General features: G+C 44.3%; 1 protein-coding gene across 1 annotated transcript in view; it reads left to right on the top strand.

Annotated features, from left to right (window-relative positions):
* The first annotated feature begins 4505 nt into the window (after positions 1 to 4505).
* LOC119161912 (sodium-coupled monocarboxylate transporter 2) overlaps positions 4506 to 26845 on the top strand; it is an 81105-nt gene continuing 58765 nt past the window's right edge. Inside the window, exon 1 of the mRNA XM_037414413.2 lies at positions 4506 to 5161. Within this exon, the coding sequence (XP_037270310.2) occupies positions 4829 to 5161 (333 nt within the window). The 5' untranslated portion in view covers positions 4506 to 4828. The remainder of the gene's footprint in view (positions 5162 to 26845) is intronic.

Below are 26845 nucleotides of genomic sequence, written 5' to 3'. Positions count from 1 at the left end.
CTTCCATTAAACGCGCCCTGAAATGCGCACTTTTTTAAAAAATGGCCCCGTATCTGCATGTAATCTGCAAATGTCGTCGAAATACGATAGTCTTGCATGTGGAGAGAGTGAACAAAACATTTATTTGATGTTGTGCGCAAGAAAATCGGTGAATGGTATTCCGGAGGTGCTGTGTTAGACCTCGAGCGTGCAGAGGAGGCGAACGAGCGCACCAAGTCCCGTCACACGTGAGACATGAGTGCCATCTGGCAGTTTCTTTTGGAAAACAAAGTGCGTGGCCATGCGCGCCCGTCTCATAGATGATGAGCTGTACTGTAGATCGCGAGGCGACGGTTAGGTGCCACCACCTGCCCGTCTTAGCAAAGCGTTGGAAACAATCCCCGTTCCGTGCAAGCGTTGCATGGTAAGCGCAGCGTGATAAGCGCTACAGTCCTTAAAATTACTTATGTATGCGTTTTCTATGTATGCATATGCAGAATATATGCGTGTTGGTCCCCAGACATGCGCAATAATTACTTTTTAATTGACAATAGCACAAGCATGAACACTCAACCTTGAGCAACATTGGTGGTCACTGCGGATGGGGTCGGCCGTTTCAAATACCAGATGCTGGTAAGAGTGGACAAAAAGACAAATGTACAGACAGACAGACAGACAAATGTACAGACAAACAGACAGACAAATGTACAGACAGACAGACAAATGTAATGACAGACAGACAGACAAATGTACAGACAGACAAATGTACAGACAGACAGACAGACAAACAGACAGACAGACAGACAAATGTACAGACAGACAGGCAGACAGACAAATGTACAGACAGAAAGACAGACAAATGTACAGACAGACAGACAGACAAATGTACAGACAGACAGACAAATGTACAGACAGACAGACAAATGTACAGACAGACAGACAGGCAGACAAATGTACAGATAACACAGACAGACAAATGTACAAATGTACAGACAGACAGACAAATGTACAAATGTACAGACAGACAGACAGACAGACAGACAAATATACAGACAGACAGACAGACAAATGTACAGACAGACAGACAGACCGACAGACAGACAAATGTACAGACAGACAGACAGACCGACAGACAAATGTACAGACAGGCAGACAAATGTACAGACAGACAGACAGACAGACAGACAAATGTACAGACATACAGACAGATAGACAGACAGACAAATGTACAGACAGACAAATGTACAGACAGACAGACAGACAAATGTACAGACAGACAGACAGACAAATGTACAGACAGACAGACAGACAGACAAATGTACAGACAGACAGACAGACAGACAGACAGACAGACAGACAAATGTACAGACAGACAGACAGACAAATGTATAGACAGACAAACAGACAGACAGACAAATGTACAGACAGACAGACAGATAGACAGACAGACAAATGTACAGACAGACAGACAGACAGACAAACAAATGTATAGACAGACAGACAGACAGGCAAATGTACAGACAGACAGACAGACAGACATACAGACAAATGTACAGACAGGCAGACAGACAGACAGACACAGACAGACAGACAGACAGACAGACAGACAAATGTACAGACAGACAGACAGACAGACAAATGTACAGACAGACAGACAGACAAATGTACAGACAGACAGACACACAGACAGACAAATGTACAGACAGACAGGCAGACAGTCAGACAAATGTACAGACAGAGAGACAGATAGACAGACAGACAAATGTACAGACAGACAGACGGACAAATGTACAGACAGACAGACAGATAAATGTACAGACAGACAGACAGACAGACAAATGTACAGACAGATGTACAGACAGACAGACAGACAGACAGACAAATGTACAGACAGACAGACAGACAGACAGACAAATGTACAGACAGACAGACAAATGTAAAGACAGACAGACAGACAGACAGACAAATGTACAGACAGACAGACAGATAAATGTACAGACAGACAGACAGACAATTGTACAGACAGACAGACAAATGTACAGACAGACAGACAGACAAATGTACAGACAGACGGACAGACAACTGTACAGACAGACAGACAGACAGACAGACAAATGCACCGACAGACAGAGAGACAGACAAATGTACAGACAGACAGACAGACAGACAGACAGACAAATGTACAGACAGACAGACAGACAGACAAATGTACAGACAGACAGACAAATGTACAGACAGACAGACAGACAAATGTACAGACAGACAGACAGATAGACAAATGTACAGACAGACAGGCAGACAGACAGACAAATGTACATACAGACAGACTGACAGACAAATGTACAGACAGACAGACAGACAAATGTACAGACAGACGGAGAGACAAATGTACAGACAGACAGACAAATGTACAGACAGACAGACAGACAGGCAGACAGACAAATGTACAGACAGACAGACAGACAAATGTACAGACAAACAGACAGACAGACAGACAGACAAATGTACAGACAGACAGACAGACAGACAAATGTACAGACAGACAAACAGACAGACAGACAAATGTACAGACAGAGAGACAGATAGACAGACAGACAAATGTACACACAGATAGGCAGACAGACAAATGTACAGACAGACAGATAGATAGACAAATGTACAGACAGACACACAGACAGACAAATGTACAGACAGACAGACAAATGTACAGACAGACAGACAAATGTACAGACAGACAGACAGACAGACAAATGTACAGACAGACAGACAGACAAATGTACAGACAGACAAACAGACAGACAGACAAATGTACAGACAGACAGACAGACAGACAAATGTACAGACAGACAGACAGACAGACAGACAAATGTACAGACAGACAGACAGACAGACAGACAAATGTACAGACAGACAGACAGACAGACAAATGTACAGACAGACAGACAGATAGACAGACAGACAAATGTACAGACAGACAGACAAATGTAGACAGAGAGACAGATAGACAGACAGACAAATGTACACACAGATAGACAGACAGACAAATGTACACACAGACAGACAGATAAATGTACAGACACACAGACAGACAAATGTACAGACAGACAGGCAGACAAATGTACAGACAGACAGACAGGCAAATGTACAGACAGACAGACAGACAGACAGACAGACAAATGTACAGACAGACAGACAAATGTACAGACAGACAGACAGACAGACAAATGTACAGACAGACAGAGAGACTGACAGACAAATGTACAGACAGACAGACAGACAGACCAATGGACAGACAGACAGACAAATGTACAGACAGACAGACAGACAGACAGACAGACAAATGTACAGACAGACAGACAGACAGACAAATGTACAGACAGGCACACAGACAGACAAATGTACAGACAGACAGACAGACAGACAAATGTACAGACAGACAGACATACAGACAGACAAATGTACAGACAGACAGACAGACAGACAAATGTACAGACAGACAGACAGAAAAACAAATGTACAGACAGACACACAGACAGACAAATGTACAGACAGACAGACAGACAAATGTACAGACAGACAGACAGACAGACAGACAGACAGACAGACAGACAGACAGACAGACAAATGTACAGACAGACAGACAAATGTACAGACAGACAGACAGACAAATGTACAGACAGACAGACAAATGTACAGACAGACAGACAAATGTACAGACAGACAGACAGACAAATGTACAGACAGACAGACAAATGTACAGACAGACAGACAGACAGACAGACAAATGTACAGACAGACAAATGTACAGACAGACAGACAAATGTACAGACAGACAGACAGACAGACAGACAGACAGACAAATGTACAGACAGACAGACAGACAGACAAACGTACAGACAGACAGACAGACAGACAAATGTACAGACAGCCAGACAGACAGACAGACAGACAGACAAATGTACAGACAGACAGAGAGACAGACAGACAAATGTACAGACAGACAGACATACAGACAGACAGACAGACATACAGACAAATGTACAGACAGGCAGACAGACAGACAGACACAGGCAGACAAATGTACTGACAGACAGACAGACAGACAGACCAAAATTTTTGCGTCGAAGGTCCCCAAAAAAGACTATTTAAAAAGGAGGAGGTCGCTAGGGCGTAGCCGCATCTCCACTGCCAGCAACATTTTTTTTTCTGCATGCCAGTGGCAGGAGGCGTGGAAGGGGTTACGTGTCTTTGCGTAGCCACATAACCTTCAGGAAGTCATTACTCTAGCTAGCGGACTTCTTGTATCTTTGTCGTTTTTTTGTTCTCGCGCTATACCTATCGTGGCACTGCATGTCAGGCATTCGCATGATTCTCGCCGACAGACGCGGGTGCTCTTGGCGTCTCAGTTGCTTGGCAATGTCCACCGTCAGCTCCCTCCTAGAAGTACAGATGGAGCGAGAAGAGAGAGGGATCGAGAAGCAAGTCATTAAACGGTGGCGGCTAATCGCGCATTATGAATTTCCGCCGTACCAGCTGCTGCGCGCCAACCGGTTCATTGAATGATCGCCTATAGACGGAACGAGAAAGAGAAAGCGCGACGCCCGCCCAATACGCCCGAGCTATAACCCGATGGCGCTGCATTTGGCTCCGACTGTTCCGTCGGGCGCGTGTGATGAAGTCATCCCGTCGCTGGCGAGCATCCTGCCCGGACTTTCCGGAGACATGAGAGTGACAGCCTCTTCTGCACACCTGTGAAGTCGGCCGACCGCGGCAGGCAGCCTTGAGCCGGCTGCGACATTGTGGCGGCTCCTTGCTGAAACTTTTCATCCCGAACCTCTCACCAGGCACCATGCGCAGTGAGGTCGAGTATGCGGTGTTTGGAGCGCTCATGTGCGCCAACCTCGGGCTCGGACTCTACTTCTCCTGCGCGCGGCGGGTGCGCAAGGAGGCCACCACCGATGAAATGTTCTTGGGCAGCCGGAGCCTCCGTACCCTTCCGCTCGCTGGCTCCGTGCTCGCGTCAATGCTTTCTGCCATCGGTGTTATCGGCTTCAGCGCTCATTACTACGCCTATGGCTTCCATTATCTCTGGAACTTCATGTCGGCTCCGCTCATCGCCATAATCGTTTCCAAAATGGTCATACCTGTCCTGTACCAGCTTCAGGTTACATCCGTGTTCGAGGTGAGTATGTTAACTTGGTATCAAAGATCTGCGCAGCACCAACATTTATAATGGGTCGTGGCATTTTGTTTAGATTAAGCGAGCCTCAGGTTTTGACATATTGCAAGAAAGTGTGCTGCCGCCCGAATGTGCTGTAGTTCCTATACTACATAACGTCCATAAAAAATTGCGAGGTGATGTGCACAAAATCTGTCTGAAAGTTGCAGCTCTTTTGTTTTTTTTACATCGGGTAAAGATATTATTTGTCTTTTTACCCGCGCGAATGTCCGTGTACAGCGTAAACATTGACTAATTAGCACTTTTTGTATGAAGAGTTGATGTACCCGAGTTATCAAAAGCTAAAAAATTTTAAGAACTCTGTGTAATTCGTGAGTCGAGTTTCCTCAAGAATCAATTTGACGCTGAAATTTGTCGCTTTCTTACGAGCTGATTTTAGCGTACGACCTGCTTCATGAACGCCAGCTGTTGTAATCGATGCAATATAAGATCAGTGGCTGAGTGGATGCCGGGGGCAAAAGTACTCGTAAAACGTCTACGAACATTTTTGCTCCTGGAAAATGAGTTACTTCGTCGATTAAGAATGTGACTGAAGTGTGCTGTCTAGAAATAATTAATGCACTGTTGATTCTTAGCACCGTTCTCATTCTTATATCCCAGATTACACGTCATGACCAAATCAAGCTTTTCTTCCTGATTTAGTTTGCACACAACATATATTCTGCATCTTGCATGAACGTACTCACCAGATTGATGAGTTTCACGCTGTTCGCGTCACGTAGTATTGTGACTTATTCGGTTGAGAAAGCTTTGGTTGTCCTTCCTTTAAAAAAACTCGAAGCGTTAAAGAGCTTCCTTTAAAAAAAACTCGAAGCGTTAAAGAGCTCATTTCGCAAAAATTCGGGCGACGGCATCAGCGTAGACGTCATTAGTTGTGAGCGAATAATTAGCGCTTTCTGTGAGTGAATATTTGAGATAGACGGAAATAAGTAAGATGTCTTCGGTTAGAGTGAGAGTCGAACCTAACACTTCTGTATGGCCAGTAGATGGCCTATCGAACCACAGGTGGTCGAAATTTCCAGATCCCTCCACTACAGCGTCTCTCATAATCATATCGTAGTTTTGGGACGTCAAACCCCACAAATCAATCAATCAATCAATCAATAGTTGGCCTATCAATGGGCCACGCCGATGCTTCGACCTGCTTCGTAAAAGAAAACTATAAGAATGCCATGTTGCAGCAGCTGCCTCCTTGACGCATGTATAACTGCGCGGCAGTATCGCAGAATAGCACCAGGCGTCGAAACGTGTTAATTTCACAACAACGGGGTGGATTAAAGCTGCCCACCCATTACAAAGTACGAAGCTTCCCAGGTGTGGGTGGCATCTTACGGATGTCTAGTGGGTACTTCGACAATTTCCGAAGGAAGTATTGTGGCATAGTGGGAACTTCGTAAGTGTACCTTCAATTGACATTCTAGCATAGTGTGAAACGGCCAGTGTTATGCGCACAAACGTTCTTTTCCTTGTGGCACGGTCAAAGGCGATGCGAACGGGACCCATTAACGCTATCACGTTCTACTTTAGAAAGCAAAACTCAACCACCCTCCAAGTTTTTCTCCTTTTCATGCTAATGTGATATTCGAAACTTCGCTATACCATGATGTTTCCTCATCTGACCTTTTTCTAACACACGAAATCTTCGGCAGCAATGGGGAATGCTGCGAAACTGATTAAACAAAAAGGCTGTCGAAGGCCGATGGCCATCGGCTGTTCAATGAGATACAAAAGGGGGGGGGGGGGTCATTAAAGCTATGCTGGGGTTTATATAGTAAAAAAAATTGCCAAAGGAGGTGATAAAAATTGCTCTTTGGGCCTTCCTATGCGTTGCCCGATAGTGTAATATCTTCCAATACGTACAGATTTGTTGTTCTTGGTAATATTACTGCTATTAAAATCTCTTACAACACAAATATGGGCTTCTTGTCCAGATAATTGCATAAATAGCGTCTGTGGCCTACTGTTGAATCGGATTTTCTGGTTTTCAGTTTCCTCAGGTAGCTTAACTTCTTCGTTAGCACCGGCATCAACAAATCCCGTCCATATATATTTTTAGTGGAGCGATTGCGCTGGCATATATAAGGACTCGTCCATCATTGATTGGTCATTGGTTTTCGGCGAAAACAACAGTGATCAAGTTGATCGGTTCCTGAAGCTTAATTACACGAGTACACACAAATTCATTCTATATACCCAGTGTTTCAATAACTGCACTCGAGAAACCTAATAAATGGGAGAAATGGCGTATTTGCGTAATGTCTTATGATTACTGTTTCAGTGGCGGCATACACCTTGAGAATACTATGGACGTTACAACAGAGAGTTTAGAAATTAGATGATTTAGCTTTTCGATTAGTTGAGGTGGGAAGTCAGCTCAAATACAAGAATTAATGTCCTTGCGAAGTGCCCATTGTCAATTCGAGACTTCCACAAAGTAGTTTCTGGTAAATTGACAGTCAAATCGAAAACGAAGACTCAATGAGAGCAACTGTACGACGACCCTAATGATGTCACTCTTCGTGAATATAACGGAAGTGGTGTTCGTTCTTCCTAATTCGTCAACCTTTGTGCGTCATTCGTGCTTTAATGGTAAGAGACCCAGCCCACACGCCGATAAAGTGAAATAGAGCAGTGTAAAAATGCTCGCTAATTCTGGACGCCCTGAAGTAGCCTGGCTATAGCGCTCTTCCGTTCTGGTTTCGTAGTTGAAACTGGTCGACTACCAGTGCCCGCTTTTTTCAAAATCTTAAAGCGACAACTGTTTACTGGCAGGAAGAACTCCAACTCACCCATTTGACTGGACCACCTTCCTCCAATAATTGAAGGTTTGTTATCTCGACTTCTTCACAACTTGACCTGGCCGATGTCTCCCGTCATGCTATCTTGTTATCTTTATCCGTACATCAAGAGTAACTGTGAACTCAGCATGCAAACATCGTACTTCCTTTATGTTAACACGAAAGTGTTTTATACCGGGATCCACCATGGCTCCATGACGTCTTTTCGTCGCAGATATGACATTGTCAAATATTTAATATGAGATTCCAAAGTTATAAATGAGATGAAAAAGTGCAGCTAGCGGGGTGTCGAACCAGTGGCCTTGCGCTCTTCAGCTCGTGGCGCTAACTATGCCACAAAACGACCTTTCTGCAACATGTTAACGGTGAGCCATTTATATACACCATGTACCGCTGCTAGTCCTGAAAACTCTGCAACTTCAGTGCATTTCCGTCATCAGTAGCGAGTTGGCCCGACGCGTGTGCGCTCTAAAGGTCGTCGTGCCGCGCCACCCAGGGCGTCGCCGTGAGCGCGTGCCTCCACATGGCATGGTCAAAATGTGTATAGATGATCTCTAGCGTGGTGGCTCGCTCACACGCTCGCTTATGACGGGATTCCGGGTGCTTAGTACCTTTTGTGCTTCAGAGTAATTCTAAGAGAGAAAGGAAGAGAAAAGTGAGCCCCGTAACTGTCTGCTTCAGCGAGCGACACCTCAACAGTTGCTCACAAGAGATGGGGGTGAGGAGGGAAATAAAGGATAGGAATAAAAGTGTAAAGAGAGAGAAAGAGGCGTGAGGTGGTAAGCCAGAGAGCGACGACATATTGAGGGGATAGGAGAGATAGGAAAGATGGAAACACGGTCACAGGAGTCCGAGGACGGGGCACCACTTGCGAGAGCTCTTGTCGAGCGAGTCCCCTTTTGTGCTTCCACTGCAAGTTTACATTGTAGTTACAGATGTTCAAGAGAGTAAGAACGTCCTATCGCTCAGTACGACGGCTGCGTTTACGAAAGGAGCATGCTCCTCACACGTGAAGAAGTAAAAATTACGACCGTTGTTTGCGCTCGTTTTGTGTGTGCTTACTTCGTGTGTGCTTTCTGCTTGAGGTTTGCGCTGCAAGTTTCGCGCTTCTTGCCATTCTTAGCGTGACATTGCAATTTGTTTCTGCCCCATTCACTCTTTCGTCCTTAAGGCGAAACAATGCACAATTAATTCGCACCTACCTCGGCAAGGACATGTTTCACTTTCTTCTTATACTGATTTCTACAAAGAGGTATCAACCAGATTTTTTAAAGGATTCTCAGACAGGCTTCTTGAAACCCCTGCATACACCGTAAATAAATTAGCTGATTGGTTTTCTTCTGAATTTACAACTTTTCTAAAGCACAGAGACACTGCAGGACTCCACATGCAGGAAACTTGTGACGCGATTGAGACTGCCGCTGGAACAGCGGGGCGCCATTTAATTGATTCGTAGCCTAGTTGTGGCCAAGTTGTGCGTCTAATCAGTGCAAGGAAGCGTTTCGTTTTTATTTTTTTAACTCTCTCGAAACATTTCAGTAAACGTAATCATGACTCATACGTTGCACAGCTGGAAAAAAGTGATTCTGACAGCGCTATCAAAGTATTGGAAGCCTATCACCAAGCGCTACGGCACAACAGCATGGCGCTTTGCTTTACTGCTTTCCAGCAGTAGGTTATAGGTCTAAGATATCGCTGACTGCTTGTTAATCATTTATCATCCTGTTTATAAAGCCACAGGTTCCATCATCCGGAGACCACGACAGTTTCTACATGTAATACTATTTTTCTAGATGATACCACATCAGAGAGTCTGGTTCATGTGCTTATTTTAAGCCGGCCTTTTCATGTGACCTAGAGCTATTGCATACGAAGGTAAAACAGCAGCGAGCCTGTTTCGCAAACGCAGCTAGCAACTGTATTTGGCGGACAATCTGATGCTGAGGCCAATTTTCATATTTCATGACGCGGCCGCTGCCGTGGATCGGATTAATAGTATAGTTATTGCCAGTAAAGTTCATCGTTGGTTAGTGACACACCAAGCATGTCAACAGGTGACGCGCTACGCATGTCACTTGCAAAAACGGATTGACGATTTCCCGAATAGCTGCGGTTAGTAGTCGAGCCTTGGCGTGCCTACATTATGTAAAGTTTTAGTGCTTACACTAACGCTAGTGCGGCCCCGACGGCAACACCTCCACCCTCGTTAGAGCGTATGTCGTTATATTGGTCCTGAGTTGATGACGACTTTTAATTACTGTTTTAATATTTTGCCATTCCTTCGCATGCCAAAAACTGTTCATGCTTTTCCGGAACTTAACTCTGGCTGCACATTTGGTGTTTCGTATTATTACCTAATTTATCTCATCAGTGCCTCGTCCAACATACTTTATCTTCTTCACAGCGTATTGTTCTTTCGTGTGAAGAGCTCTTTGGTGGAGTTCAGCATGGAGTTGTGCTGCATCGCTCAACTGTAACAAATTTCGTAAGACTATACAGATTGATACAGATACAGAGCGCCTGAACTTTAGAGAGCTCAGGTTAAAACAATTTCTGGCAAACTCACCTTCCTTAGCTCATGTTTCGTTTCTTATGGAGTAAATAAATAGGTCGATCAATTCTGGAAAGCTTGCGAATGACATTGTTCTCTTTTCATAATACATGCACTTCTTTATGAAAGGAATGTCTTGGCAAAAAAAAAGAGATTTCCAGGTTAGTTTTCTTTGTAAAGGGCGAAATTTATCGAGCAGCTCAATATATATTCCAACTAGCATCGAGAGACAGCGCAATGGAATAAGGACATCAAATGTACTCGCCATTTTGGCGCCTCCATTTTGACATCAATTTGTTAAGCAGTTTTTTTTTTCTTGAAGCAAGAGCTCACATTCTTGGATATTGAGATGAAGTGGACATGGTTCACTCAATTAGGGTGAAGTTACGATCATTGGTCAGATAGAGCACTACGCTGACCTGATTTCCGGCGAATTTTCTGCTCACGCCTTATTCTAAATAATACCCAACCACCTGAATCACGTGGACAAAATTTTATTAAAATACAAGTAAGCGATCAAATGAATGAATTCATTGTTCAGATATCACTTCGCGCCAACTCTTACTCACTCTCCTGTATACAAGGTGAACCTTGTACGCAACGCTATTGCGCGTATAAAGAACGTGAGGGCAAACTTTGGACGCGATAGAGCCTGTCGCTGAGACAGTGGGGCCCCATCTAAATGGTTCATGGCCTAATGTACACTAGTGCCAGAAAACCTTGCCAGCGCACGAGATACGCAGCTGGTGTGTGTGAATTAAAAAGCATTATCTTTTGCCATAAACTGCAGACAAGGCTGCAGAAAACAAGCTAGAATACTCGACTGTCTTTTTATATCTACCTTCACTGGTTAAAAAAAGCCAACCCGCTTTCCAGTGTTCTTAACTTACATCAAGGTCCTTCCCATCTGCAGTTACACCATCATGAATGCTTTCTTGTAACGATATGCTGTGTTCTGTGTACTAAACGGCAACTTCCCTAACATTAAATGAACAAAACGTTCACAAACTTTAAGTGCATAGGCTTAATCCATGAAAGGTATCTACGTAAGGCATGCGCATAATTCATAAAAGTGACATGCGACTACAGCTTCTTGTAGTCACTCGACAGTGACTCAACTACACAACCTTTGATTGAGCAAAGTACACCAGAATACAATAGACTATGCAACTAGACATGGCGAAGAATCAGTATACTACCAACAACTTGACATAATTGCGCCTTCATTTTACTCTACAGTCTTTTTGTAGCAGCTATGTTCTCATTCATTCGGATTTGTTTTCCTGTTTGCGTGAATAAAATCCCCCTCTATGTTCGAATAACGTCACTTGAGAAATTTATTTATATATGTGCATGCTGCTGCTTCCTGCGATTTTTGGCAATTCCTTGTGTACTTACTTGTTATCAATTTTATAAGCCCCAGTACAGTCTGCTGAGCATTCAATTTCTAGATTCGTGAAGCGGCTTTGGGCAGCTTTTATCTACAACCCCTGCGCTTGTTTTATAAGACGGAAGAATAAAACTGTATTGAACTAAGTCAAGTGAAATAACACCTATATTCAGACGTTATTGCAATTTACCAACCATCTTGGTATACTGACTGAAACTTACGCCAGAAGCCAATACGCTATGCTTTCTTTTTTGTTTTTAATACTTGCCTTCATAGCTTATGGCACGAGGAGAGAAGAGTTCAGGGCACTTGTCACATGCGGAGCTTGTTAAAGCGGCATTTATTTTATTGCGGCTATTTGCTGTTTCTCGTTGTTTTGCCGCCAACAGCCGCAACATTTGTTCGATGACATGAGCATGCAACGCTTGTGGCTGCCTGCACGACCAAGCTGGCCGCAATATGCCTTCATTCCCTTTAACATTATCGTCCAACCCGTGTTGAAGAAATATTTTTGAAATAAGAAAATTCTCTAAATGTAAAATATGATTAGCGTCTGGCGTTGCCGATCATGACACTTTTCCCTTGCATAGATAGACATGTTTAATCGGTAGCGTGCTGTTGACCAATAAAAGTCGTTACACTGATGGATTTAGTTAGAGATATGGTGACAGATTGTTCTGAGAAAGCATGGCGCTATTAAAATAACTACATAATATCATTAAGATGTCGAAAAAAACATTGCAACACCACCATATTGTTACAATTTAAACATTTGTATTATAAGAGCACGGCTGAAAGTGATCACGTGCGCTGGATATCGTATTAAGTGTTGGTTCCCGTTGCCCGTTGTGCTTTAAAGGCATCCTATAATAGGTGAACTTCGAGCATCATATATCTTTCATTGCGTGCTATCTCTGACGACCCTATTTATACAGCTATATTCCTCAACTATTTAAAAATTCAATCTCTGGAGCTCTACTAAATATACACATACGGTATAGTTTAGCGAAAGTAAGGAAGGGCCCCAAGGAACAGTGTAAGGAGCGGTCTTCCTTGTCTGTTTTGTTGTTATTTGGGCAGCATTCCTACTTCGCGCTAACCTACCACATTTATTCGACCACCGGTCAGATTTCCTGAATCCTAAATACAAGTTGCCGATATGAATCGAATGGTTATACCGGGGAGCCCACTTCGATTAATACCTCGAACGCGATCTCCTCACCGGCCTTCGCAGGTAGAATACCTTTGCATATCTTTTAAATTTATAATACGCAAAGTGGCTGGCGCGACCTTGGGAGCGCTTTGTATACTTTGTTTTTAAGAGCGATACAACGAATCGTACTTTATTTTCCTACCAAGTGTTTTTCTTCCTGCGTTGCTGCTGCCCCAAAATGCCTGTCCATCAAAATGAACAGGATGAAGGGGAGCTGTTACTAACACACAAAAACGAGAAAAAAAACACTTTAAAATACGACGCGCAAACGAACAAACGCACACAAACAAACATTGCAAAAAAATTGTATGTGAAGGCTGACAACTCGGGAATGGTCAGGCGACATGCGCTGGACAAATAAAACTAAACAGAAACAATCTCTGCTTCCGTATCTCTCTGTGTGTTTTTTTTTGTGATACAAGGACGCAGGAAACAGAATCGAACTACTCTGTCTGCCAGCAGCACGCGTGGGGCAATTCGGCCAGCGACGAACGAGAGAGGTGGGGATTCTGTCAAGGCGCGTCAATTGCGTAAACGCCAAGCGGCATGCTCGCGTCTCGCCCACTTCGTGACAATCGTTTCACTTTCGTCCTTGGGCTTCACAAGGCTACGATCAAAACGAATGCCACGCGAACAAGCGTCCGGCGAGAAACTGCGAGTTTGGCGAGAGCGAAGCATGGCGCTGGTGTGTGCTCTTGCACCGGTGTTTCATCATGGTGGAAGTCGTTGCAGGTGCCCCATTTCCGTAGAGAATGTTCACCGTCAGCCTTAATTTCAAAGGAGCTGCATACAGAACAATTGCCGAACCCTTTTCTGCTGAGCAAGGTGAATTGGCTTTTTTTTTTAATTTTTTTAACCTCAGAAGGTCAAACCCAAAATCTGTTACGTAGTTATGCTGACTACAAACCACACGTTTCCATTTGTATATAAGTGTATAAATAGCTCGTCCAAGAAATTTTTTTCAAAGCAACAGGGTAAACACATTAGCATACACAAATATGCTGTCGAGAATATTTCTCGCATAGACTTTTTTTTATTAAACAGAGTAAGGTCGTTTTTTCCACCTTCGTTCTCAGTATCTCAACATAAATTGGTTCCAATCTAAAACCAAGGCACTTTCTCTCAAAGTAGCCTCCCAAGAACAATAAAAGTATGAACAATGGAGAAGACGAGTGCTTTTCATTGACATCCTGCTATTAACATTCTTCATTGACATCTATTGCTGTTAAGGACACATGTTAGAATGAAAGCGTGACTAACTGTATAAAAATAAAAAGAAATATTGGATGTGCGTGCTTTCATTACAAAATTTTTTTTTTGTGTATCACTTTCCTCTGGAAGCATTGGCACGCTCACTGAAGCTCAAATGCCGCACCACGTAGTTTAAACGTGCCGAAGAATACGAAAACCACCGAGGGGTAACACTGACATTCCCTCTCAAAGTTGTCACTTCATTGCTGTTCTGTATGCAGCTTGCCTTTTTTTCTTTCACAAAACACCTTTTTGTAATATGGCCATGGCCGAGTGGCGAACATGTCGCAAAGAGGAAACAAAAACGATAAAAAAACTAAACGACAGGTATGAGGCGATGCGATAAATTCCTTGAATATCAACGGCACGTACGTAAACGAAAAAAAAAAGCGATAGACTTCAACGCCTGGCCAAACACTTAGGCGAACGCAAATAAGGACAAAAGGTAAGTGATGACAGCACGTCTGCTTCACTTGTGGAGTTGAGGGTCATCATGCACGACACTTCTGTGGTTGTCAAGTGATCCAATCGCATAGTTCTTGATTGTGAAACGCGGCACGTGAACACGCTGATGCGCCTAGCATTTTCTCAGTCTCTCACTCCCATTTTCGCCATGGAGTTAAACCGTTGATTTCATAAACATTTCGACATCAGCGTAGTTGTCTGTGTCGGCGTCGTTGGTTGTGAGCGAAAAATCTGTATTGTTCGTGAGTGCAGAATCAACGATGACGTCAGTTAAATAAATAATTAAAAATCACAGCATATCGACGGACTTAATTATGATGAGGGGGGGAAGGGGCAAATGCGTCCGCACGCCCGTTCGAACGTCCATCCGCCCGTCCAACTGTGCGTCGATCTGTCCGTCAATGCATCTGTGCGTCTGTCTGTCTGTCTGTCTGTCTGTCTGTCTGTCTGTCTGTCTGTCTGTCTGTCCGTCCGTCCGTCCGTCTAGTGAACACTTCAAGTACCACCGTCTCGCATCTTTTCATCATATATTGATTATATATAAGTGACGTCATCTAGTGGACATTCCAAGAACTAAACTCCCCTGTGGCCCATACCCGAGAGAAGTGCTTACTACTGAGGGCAGGACGATAGGGTGACGACTCAAAGAGCTTTGCCCTTAAAAAAGTACAGTTCGAGTGAAACCCAAAACTCAGAGAATATGCATGGCAAGCAGGCCTACCGCAGGGCCATGTTTTACGTGAAAATGCATGAGAAAATCGTACCTACTGCAATAGAAATTTTGAAATAGTTTGAAACAACCGATGTTACAGCACAGACAATCGCTTTTTACGACATGGTGAAAGTACCGACCAAGAACGGAAGGATCGAACACGAATTACATGTCACCCTTCCAAGTTTTATTGTGATTTGCGGTGGGCCTAGGCATTAGAGCCAGAAAAATGGTTTCAAAGTTAGTTCTGTGAAAAAAAAATTGTTCTGCTGAAATAAAATATACTAATTTTGGGAGGCCAAATATGCTTTTCTGGCAGTTCTGCGGTTCCCAAAATTACAACGCACGTAAGTAAAAAATGGTGTGCTTCTTAGTCATGTCATTTATTCTGATGAAAGAACTAGCAATATAGAATGTTGTGCGTGAAATGGTTCTCTTCACCTGTTGTAAAATGTTAGACAAAAAAAAGTCACACATCACAAACAGCTCAAAATATTTGTATTTCAAGTATTTATTGCTAGAGAGAACTTCAACTGAGGATAATAAAACTCCGTAAATATTCACTTTATGCTTTCGCTTTGTTTTCAAGTAACTTTCGTGGTTTTATCACGCTTCCTACTACTTCATAATTGTGATGAAAGGCAAGTGGCGTGGCAAAGACACGAACTTTTGTAAATAGTTTTCTCGAAAACGCCACTTTAAATTTTTAATCCCTCTGATTCAAGTCAAAGACCTCATCTACCAATCTGTCAAACAAAAGTATGCATTAGGAGATGATTAACACAAAACAAACGTTTTGAAGAAACCCGACGTTTCGAAACTGACTTGGTTCCTTCCTCGGGGGTGACTGCGGAGACTACGTAGCAGCGGCGCCTTCAAAGCACTCGCGGGGTGGATAATGACCTCTCTCTCTCTCTTTCTCTTTCTCGTATTGCCGGCTGAGGCAGATGGCCAGAGACGGTTCCACCCACAAGGAGGTTGCTGCTGTCAGGCGGCTGATCGCCCGACAAACATTGCTTTACCACGCTGCACGTTTGTTGTAGAACTGCTCTTTTTTTTTGTGATTACATTGTGTACATTTATTTTGAAGAACTTGTACGTGATTTTCAATACGTACCGAACGGCCTGGCCGCAAAGCTTACTTGGTCAAATGGGAGGCGTTACAAATAGTTACTGGCAAAACTAATGCAGTGTCGTTTTCTTAAGCGAAATGGAAAAGGATGTTTTTGACTTCATTCAGGGGGGTTTAAAAAATTAAAGCTACATTTTAGTAAGATATTTTCAGACATCCTTTTTTTGCCACGCCACTTCCGATTCACCATAATAACGAAGTGAAACTAACCGTGCTAAAACCACGAAAGTTACTTGGAATGAAAGCAAAGTATCAAAGTTATTCCGTACCGAGTTTCATAACCCCCCACTTTATGCAGTTCGTAGTGATAGATTCCTGACATACGGGTATTTTGTGCGCTTTGTCGTGTTTATGATTTTTCCCCTTTAAAATTTAGTCAGAGGGAAGAAACAACATTTACTAATAAGATTCCGTATCAATTGTTCTTCGACGAGAATAAATGCTGTGTTTAAGATGTGCACCATCAGAAATGGTGACCCGGACCTCGTGTTCAATGTTGCCTGATGACACACCCAGAATCGAGGCCAGCAGTTCAGAAGGCGTTGCACACTGTACCTCCATCACGCCCCGCCGCGGTGGGCTAGTGGCTAAGGTTCTCGGCTGCTGACCCGCAAGTCACGGTTTCGAATCCCGGCTGCGGCGGCTGCATTTCCGATGGAGGCGGATATGTTGTAGGCTTGTGGGCTCATATTTGGGTGCACGTTAAGGAACCACAGGTGGTCTAAACTTCCGGAGCCCTCTACCACGGTGTCTCTCATAATCATGTGGTGGATTTCGGAAGTTAAATCCCCCTTATCAATCAAATCATCACCCCTTCATGCTATCGTGATATACTTAAACGCAAAGTTCAAACGCAAGATTTTTTTATGGTGTTTGTCTGTACTTTTCCATTACTTTATTTTGCCAAATGGCTGACCTTTCAGCAAGACTTGACGTGGCTGAAAACGTATACTTTCACAAAAAATGAACGCCTGCCCTCCTCCTCATCCCACCATCCCTTCTGTAATCAATTGCCTTCAGTGGTCCCTACGGTAATTTTTCCAGCTTCGGTGCTTATACGGCAGCTCTAGATTGGCGTGAGCACTGATTCTCCCATTGAAATAGACGTAAAAAGTTGATATTTTATTAAACCACTAAGGCCAATTTGAATGAACTCTATATTCCACCTTCATATGCGGGAAAAAGTTTACATTGATCAGCTCCCTGAGGCAATGTTTCCACTTTCAACTTCTGATGTTGTTCTTAAAATTGGTCGAAATCAAGTAAGTTTCAAAATACACGCACGAAGCTTTGATGATCAACAACTGTTTTCTAAAAATGACTTAGGAGTTCTGTAATCTGCATTCCCCAGAGTGTCTGAAGCGGACAAACGTAAAGAATTTGAACAAAGAAGCTACAATGTGTATTTCCAATATTTATTGCGCAAAGAAACGCCATTTAAATGTGATGTTTCAAATATTTATAGCCTTGGTAGTTAATAACTAACGGTATGTTACGAATGAAATGCTTTGTGGGTTGTTCTTATCGACTGGCGTAATTTAAAACTTAAGGATTCCAATCTCGCGATTCTAATATTGAAAGAGAAATTATTGTGGTTTACGGGCCTAAATCACGATATCATTATTAAGAACACGGAAGTCACGGACTACGAATTACCTTATACCGCTTGGTGTTGCTAAACGCGTATGCGAGCCTTAGACAGATGTGTTGACTTTAAATTGTAGTCCTTTTATTCCATGGCCTTGCCATAGCTGTTAAACCGCAAGGTGGGTCTTTCGCTAATCATCTTTATTTGTTTGTTTTTATGCTTCCTCATTCACGGACTGCCGATGTGGCGATTATAACGTCAAATGAATTCACCACTCATGAACGCGGATATTCTATCCCAGCTTTACGCTGGGATAGAATAGTTGCGCTACACTGACAGTGGTGGTTTGATGAATCGACCGTACAACTGACGTTCTGTGTTTCCACCGCAGTGCTTACACAAACCTGACACTGTGAGAAGGTCACTGAAACTTTCTATTTATTTTTTTACATCCGGCTTGCGACACCGTCGATAAGCTGCGATTGCTGGTATGCAATGCCGCCGCCAACACATTAAACATGCGATTCGTTCTGTAGCTGCGTAACCCTTGATGCCGATGGAGCAGCTGGTCAAAATGCCTGCATTTTGCACCGACAAGAACTCGGGCGTAGAGTCATATTTTACTATCTAAGAAGTTAATCTTATTACCATTTACCTTTACTTGGTTATACACAGGTGACGACTTAAGGGTGTGAGATTTATGCAAAGATTCGAATAACAAATTGGAAGCGTTCCATTCGATTCGCTACTCGAAGAAAACAGTGCGTAAAACAGATACGGAATATTTTTTTTTTCGAATAACAAACACCAATGAGAAAAAACGCAAAAGAATGCAACGTTAAAACTCAGAGGTATAACGTTTCTTGTTTTAATAATCGATTACCGCGATGCTTAGAATAACGGAAAGCTGGGAGAGTTTTTACTGACCCATGATGGCAGTTGAGAGTGCAAAACGCACAACATACACAAGACGGGCGGTCGTCTTGTCAAGTTTCAGATGCGAAGCAGCTAATGGCGAAGCTCAATCTAGTGCGGGCTGCCCGCAGCGGTGGTCTAGTGGCTAAGTTACTCGGCTGCTGACCCACTGGTCGCGCGATCGAATCCCGGCTGCAACGGCTGCATTTTCGATGGTGGCAAAAATGCTGTAGGCCCGTGTGCTTAGATTTGGGTGCACGTTGAAGAAACCGAGATGGCCGAAATTTCCAGAGATCTCCACTGCGGCGTCTTTCATGATCATATGGTGGTTTTGGGACGTCAGACCTCACATATCAGTCAATCAATAGATCCGGTGTGCGTAACCACCCTTACTACGCACGGGCAACAGTTAGCGCAAGCCCTGCCAGAAGGCATTCACGCGCTCACACGTTCCGATATGCGAGGGGCTCGGCAACGCCACCTAGCAAAATATTATCAGACCTGCTCACTGCTGCCATGGTGTCACGTGACTTGACTGAGCGAGCGCGCCTAGGAGGTTGTGAAGCCACGTTTTCCATGAAAATATAAAACGTTCACAGTGAGTTTTACATGTGCGATAGTTTGCCTTTTGTGTTGGAATTGTTGCTGGTTTAAGGAATGCATTACGTATTAAATTGTGTGTGTGTGTGTGTGTGTGTGTGTGTGTGTGTGTGTGTGTGTGTGTGTGTGTGTGTGTGTGTGTGTATGTGCGTGCGTGCGTGCGTGTGTGTGTGACTTATCTGTGAGTCATATATTTATTATTGCAAATGTATGATTGTATGCTATCGAATGTGTGACCGATATATAACGGCAAAGTTCAATCGTCCAACACAGCGACGAAATAAATAGGGTAAACTTTATTCAATCTCTATTCTTTATTTTCACACTCACACACGCACTCACATATCTATACACGCATACAAACACGTGCGCGCGTGCGTGTGCACACGCTGTGTCGGTGGAACTTCGGCAGTTTTTTTCTGCTGAGTGAGTGCTTTTTAAGTATTCCGGCTTGAAGTGGAGCTCACACACTTGTAAACGAATTAATAAAGCGATGTATCGCAAGCTTTTTGTTCCACATGCCTCTCATCGACTAAGGTACAAAATAGGGAAATCTTTGAAGTGTATGCAGGTGTCCACATTCGGTTAAAAAGCAGCAGTACACATTTCAAGGGAATAAACTAGGCGAAGGTGCTGGTGAGGCTGGTGCATAATTGCAATACCGAAAAAAATGCCGGAGTAGTGGTAAGAAATACTCTGTATCACACTACAGATGCGCGACGCCCCTCACCAGCCCTACTTCCCTGTTCTCTATACTATTCCGAGGTGTTACAATAAGCCTGCGGTACTGGGCTCCAGTAGCAAAATGTTTACCGACCCTGAAGGGGACTCACCTCTTCTCTGAGAATATGTGGCCGCCCGCGCTTATTGCTTAATTTTGAAGTGTTAGCGGTGCGAGCATGATAACGCAAAAACGCCTCTCTATATATTTCCGCTTGCGAAGCCAGTTTAGTGGAGCGTGAAGATGCGTCTACTTTGTTTCACCGTCGTTTTGGCAGCCAAGCACACGGCGTCTTGGCAAACGCGCTCGTCAAAATACGCGAGACCTACGCAGTTCCTACAGCGCTGTCTCGGGACGCAACGTTATTTCCCGGCTGCGGCGGCTGCATTTCCGATGGAAGCAGAAATGTTGTAGGCCCGTGTGCTCAGATTTCGGTACACGTTAAAGAACCCCAGGTGGTCGAAATTTCCTGAGCCCTCCACTACGGCGTCTCTCATATTCATATGGTGGTTTTGGGACGTTAAACCCCCCATATAAATCAATCGACGCAACGTTATCGCAGGGTAGAGCGTCAGTGACGCTTATCTAAAGGTGTCTTATGTCAAGACTTACGATAACAAGTCAGAAACGCACACGACATCATTTTACAGAAGGAAGCGAACGTGCTTTTAAAGCAAGTCCCATTTGATTTGTGGGGTTTAACGTCCCAAAACCACCAGATGATTATGAGAGACGCCGTAGTGGAGGGCTCCGGAAATTTTGACCACCTGGGGGCTTTTAAAGCAAGTCAAAACCATGCCTTCGTATCGCGCCCAGAACGCGTGTTGATGCCATCCCGATGAACGGAACGCTTTAATTTCGCTTTTTGGTAGTTTCTGTGGAATTGAAATTATCAGACCTCCGGTACAATGTCTATAGCGGCGACAGTTGGCGCTGCTGCACTGCCCCATTGCGAGAGCTTGTATGGGCGTACAATGCACGAACATTCAGTTAACGATTGATTGATTGATATGTGGCGTTTAACGTCCCAAAACCACCATACGATTATGAGAGACACCGTAGTGGAGGGCTCCGGAAATTTCGCCACCTGGGGTCCTTTAACGTGCACCCAAATCTGAGAACACGGGCCTACAGCATTTCCGCCTCCATCGGAAATTCAGCCGGCACAGCCGGGATTCAATCCCGCGACCTGCCGATCAGCAGGCGAGTACCTTAGCTACTAGACCACCGTGGCGGTGCTCAGTTGACGTAACAGGTCATATCACCACTCAGCACTTCACAGACGCAGAGAAACGCCGTCATCTTCATGCACTCGCCAAGAGAAACACCAGCACACCATGACATGCTTCGCATGACTTAGAAATCTTGCTCTCTAGAACGGGGAGAACATGCAAGTGCCCGTCTACTCAGCAGTAAACGAGGGTCAACACTTATTGACGTCATAGGTCATTCCAGGAGTATACTGAGCAGGCCTGAATTCTTCCTCTATGTGGTATTGGGCTGGGTAAGACGCTGTAGCGTTTCCTCTTCACACTCTCTCAACCATCATGTGATGGCGTCGGGGAACGAGATTCTGCAGACGCGTCATCAACCAACGCGTTGTATCGCTTAATACATTAACTGATGAAATGGAAGCGCTTAGTGTGTACTTCGGAAGAGCTTGCGGATGCAACGCTTCTTTCGCAGAAGGATCAACTATGCCTGACAAACTTAGGCAAAGAGACCCTCACTCGCTTTGGATACTCTACTAGACCACAATATTGTCGGCAGAACATTACTAATATGGCTAAGAAAACACGCCAACACATAACCATGAGCCCCATTCTGCGAAACATGAGCATATTGTACCGCGGGGCGAGAAGGCAGGCTAAAGCATGACAGCTTTAGTTACAGCTCGGTGAAAGTCACGAGGTGGTCTACACTGATGCTGTTAAATCAAGCAATAGTCGCGTAGCAGTTCAACCAATGCCGCATGCCGTTAAAACTGTCGCAGCATCCATTAAAACAATCTGCACAGCGACGGCGGAAGCAGTGGTTATTGCACTGGCTATTCTAACTAAAGAGGCAGAGAATACCTATGCATTACTCCTGTCTAATTCCCAGGAAACTTGGAGAATGTTTCTCGGTGATGTACTACTGAATTTCGCCTTGAGAATACTACGTGACAACTGATACAGAACCATGTCATAGTCTGCTGCCCAGGCCACGAGAGTAACTCGGGTAATGAGCTGGTGCAATGTTTCGCTCGTGATTTGAGCAACCGATTGAAGAACGACACCGATAATGAGTACGAACCTTACACTGCACGCGATATACTGGAGCATCAACGTAGGACAAGACAGCAGTATGCCCCGCCGCACAAATTACTTAGGGTCGACGAAGCTCACCACATTAGACAAATTCATGTGAATACCTATCTATATTTAGAAAATTTTCATCGCATAAGCCCCAATGTGTATGTAAACCAATGCCCGTGGTGCGAGTTGAGACCGACGTGGCAACACGTCACATGGGAACGCCGCAGCAAGCCTATGGAGCTGCAGTCGCATCTGATACTTGCCAGCAGCGGAGGCCGCTGGTATCCCGGAATCGGGAAAACGCCCCGTACGTTTGCCCCTCGCTTTTGTTTAACTTTTTTAAATTAATGAATGCTGTATCATCATCATCATCCTGGCCAGAACGCGCTTGCACACGCCAGTATGTTCGAGCCTGCGTATGTGGTTGTGTAAGAGGCTGTGACCTCTCCGCCTTCCACTCGCTCAGCAACCGCGTGATGGCGTAGGCGAACGAGATTCTGCAGAAGCATGGTGAACGCATGTGCTCCCATGTGACGCGGAGATGGACCCACGTGGCATGCTCCAACAAGAGTTCAGGACGAGTAACAGCAATGAAACTACAGTAAACTCGCGGTGTGCTTCACTAGCGAGAACGCGTTAACATCGCGTAGTGTGCCCGTGATGAATGGAACTTTAGGTCCACTCATGCGCTGCTTCGCATGCTACGCATGACTCTCCCTAGTGGAAGATGGTGTAATTTTTCTTTAGCATCATCTGTGCTCTGCGCTACCAAATGTTATTATGAACCAGCACCAAGATGCATGTAGCCCAAGGCTTGACGGCACTATTGACGCTTTATTTATACCAGAATAAAGTTGATATTTGCTAAATTCGCAGTTTCGCCAAAGAGACAGAGACACCGATTCACTGTCTTGATCACGACATTCGTGATGATGCCGATTTAAAACTACCATAATCATTTCTTCATCAGTTTTTTAAGCTGTTAAGAAAGTGCCGCCGTGAATAATTCATTCACTGCCGTGTTTCAACCTGATGTTGATGAAATAATTTTATTTAAAATGGGGCGAATGGAAGGCCCGGGCCTTGGGCTGCTTAGATGGCCGCTCGGAGCTGTTGTTCCCGCGCTGCCTTCAGGCTCACTAGACTGCCCAAAGTTGGTCCGTGAGATATGAGCGTTGCAGCGCGGCCGACCACCGCGCCCGCTGATCTTCCAAAAAGGCCGCCATACGATCTTGATATATTGACCATCCCCACAATATGTGTTGAAGGGTGGCTCTATACCAGACTTGCTTAGCTTGCATGTGTCGCTCTCGTGTATGACAGGGCTTCTACCAACCATTGCTACCTTCGTACGTCGCAGGATTCCCCCTCTTTCCAAAAGAATGCGCGAGTTACAATCAACAAAACAACAAAAAAAGCTTATAGTGTGTAAGCTAAAAATGTCGAAATGTGCAGTAGCTCCATTTCTGGAAGGAGTTCCTTAACTCGCACAAAAAATTTACATCAGAGGAAAGCAGTGCCGTCATATATATAGCGGAGGTCTGGTGGACGAGGCTGGCTGTTGCGTACTGGATGGCATAACCACGCCCTACAGATCTGCACTGATGATGACATGGTTTAAGGTTTTGTGAGGAATGAGCAAGCTTGGTAGTCCTTGTAGCGTTGGAAAGTCGGATGTCTTATGAGTTGCATTATTCGTCGCGGCCGTAACAGACGCGGTGCTTCTGGAATGCGTGCTTTTGACACATTGTGGTGGAGTGACACCTGTGTGCTTGCGGTGTACAAGCACTACTTCCGCTTTTTTCTCGGCGTTTTCTGTGGTATTGCATAAGGTGTAATCACAGGCGCAGAAAGCTTCTCAGATGTTTCTGCATGCGAAAATGTCTGACACCTTGAAATAATCTTTGGGTTGAAGATCTTATTTTCTGATGTTTTTCAAGCTGTGAGAGCGCTTCCGTTGAAATTTTCTTTCGTCGTTGCCTTTGCTGCAGTCTTTCTTGTCGCATAAAATTGTGGACTTGGCTTTTTTCGTTTTGCTGATGTTGCTCAGGATATGGCTGTAGTGGAGCCCATTTTAGAATGGGGTGTTCATTTCCTTCGCAAGTTGACGTGGCCTGTAGATACCTGAAGCATGGTGAGTTGGTGCCTTGTTTGTCAGGCACAGTTGGTCATGTGCCATCCTTGTTAAAATGCTCTTCAGAGGCTTCGGTGGCGTGGTTGATCACGGACGCTTCTGACAGACAGCTGCTTGCGATGTTAGATGCATGTGAGCCTTGTATTTTGCTTCGACTGTCGTGCGCGTGTTTACCGGATGGTGATGGATGAACCAGCACGGAAGGAGTGTGGCTTGAGAGGGTATCTTCGGAATATTCAGGCCAGCCTGTCGTGTATGTGGTGGTCCCGTGAGGCGTGCTAGGAGAGTGGTGAGTAACAGCAGAGCTTCTTGATGCGGAATCAGGTGGTGGCCTACGTAAACATAATAAATGAAGTCTATTGGATTATTCAATAATGGCTGAATCTTTGCGTTGCAGAGAAGAGGTAAGCGTTTGCAATATTTGCGCATAAGGGAAACCAGGTGGTAGGTTGAGACTTGTAGGAAAACAGCCGTGATCTCCTCGCGTGAGCAGATGGCTTGCTTTGCCTGACAGGAATTGCAAACTTGTGCTCTGTGCTCTAATGCGTGAAGGCTGCCTATGACTGCGATGGCTGAGTTCAAATGCATCAAGATGGTGGGTTATAATCGAATCTTGTTTTGTTGAAATATTTTTGCTTGAAATCAGATGATCATTTTCTTTTTGATCTTTTGCCACGATTCATATTTTTCCAATATATGGTTGAGGTAGAACTTGAAAGCCTCACCGGAGACGTAGTCGGTAAAGTTGATGACTATCTCCTGTTTCGAACACGATGCAGCTTCAGCGTGGAGCTTGAATAGGTTAAACTAGTTCTATACGGTTCCCTCGTCCATTGATCCGGTGTACTTGGGGATGTCAAGGTCAGCCAATGGTTCTGTCATGACGCCGGTCACGATGTAAAGTGGGGATGCACTTCTGCGGTCCTCATACGGTCGCTGCATCTTGCTGAGATCTTCGATGATGATGGCCGGTTGATGAAGTCGCTACCACGTCTTCATCCTGTCGGCTTGTGTGATGCTAGATGTGGGAGACGTGGCCTGATCCATACGCATTTTTTGTTTTGTTTTGTCGCCTAGAAGATCTTGGGTCATTCCTACATGGAGGATTGGCGACACAGCATGTTATAAAGTAATTTTTTTATATAATGCTTGTAAAAAAGAGAGAGCAATGAAATAAAAAAAAGATTATTATAACGTCCCTTAAAAAAGAGAATGAAAAGGGCGAAAGTAATCAATTACCCTTTTTTTGTAATATAGCAATAAAAGAGGAAGGGAGACAAAGAATTGAATTTAACTAGCGGTACCACTAGCAGCGCATTCTTCCGGTTGTCTGAATGAATTTATGTAGCGCTTACAGAATAGCACTGCAGCCCGCACCCAACTGAGTGGCTCCAAACAATAAAAGGATGGATGTATTAAATGCCAATCCCAGCATACCAATCGGCCTCTTAAGAATTGTACGGCGGAGTGAGGCGAAACGGCGGCATGTGAGAAGGAAGTGATCTATTGCTTCCGGTTGATTGCAAACTGCACATGGGTTAGTTAATAAAAATCTTGATTTTTGAAGATAATATTTTAACCCATGAACTCTACAGTGAAAGCTTGTGAAGGTCGCCTCACAGTGACGGGAAATGTATTTTGTGGTGTTTCATGTAAACTACAACTGCTGAAACTCTTCAGATTGTAGGATCAATGTTTTATTATTTATTAAGACTAACTGGCGTTTGAATCGTTTCGCAGCTATATAAAAAAACTGTGGAGCTACTAGAATACTACCGGGAAATTCAAAGACGCCGAAGCGAGCGAGTCAGCAGTTTCATTTAGTACAATTACAGCATGCCCGGGGACCCAAAGAAACGA

The sequence above is a fragment of the Rhipicephalus microplus genome, chromosome X (assembly GCF_043290135.1).
Source record: "Rhipicephalus microplus isolate Deutch F79 chromosome X, USDA_Rmic, whole genome shotgun sequence".
NCBI lineage: Eukaryota > Metazoa > Arthropoda > Arachnida > Ixodida > Ixodidae > Rhipicephalus > Rhipicephalus microplus.
Note: the sequence above shows the minus strand (reverse complement) of the source record. Positions and strands in the feature narration are given on the sequence as shown.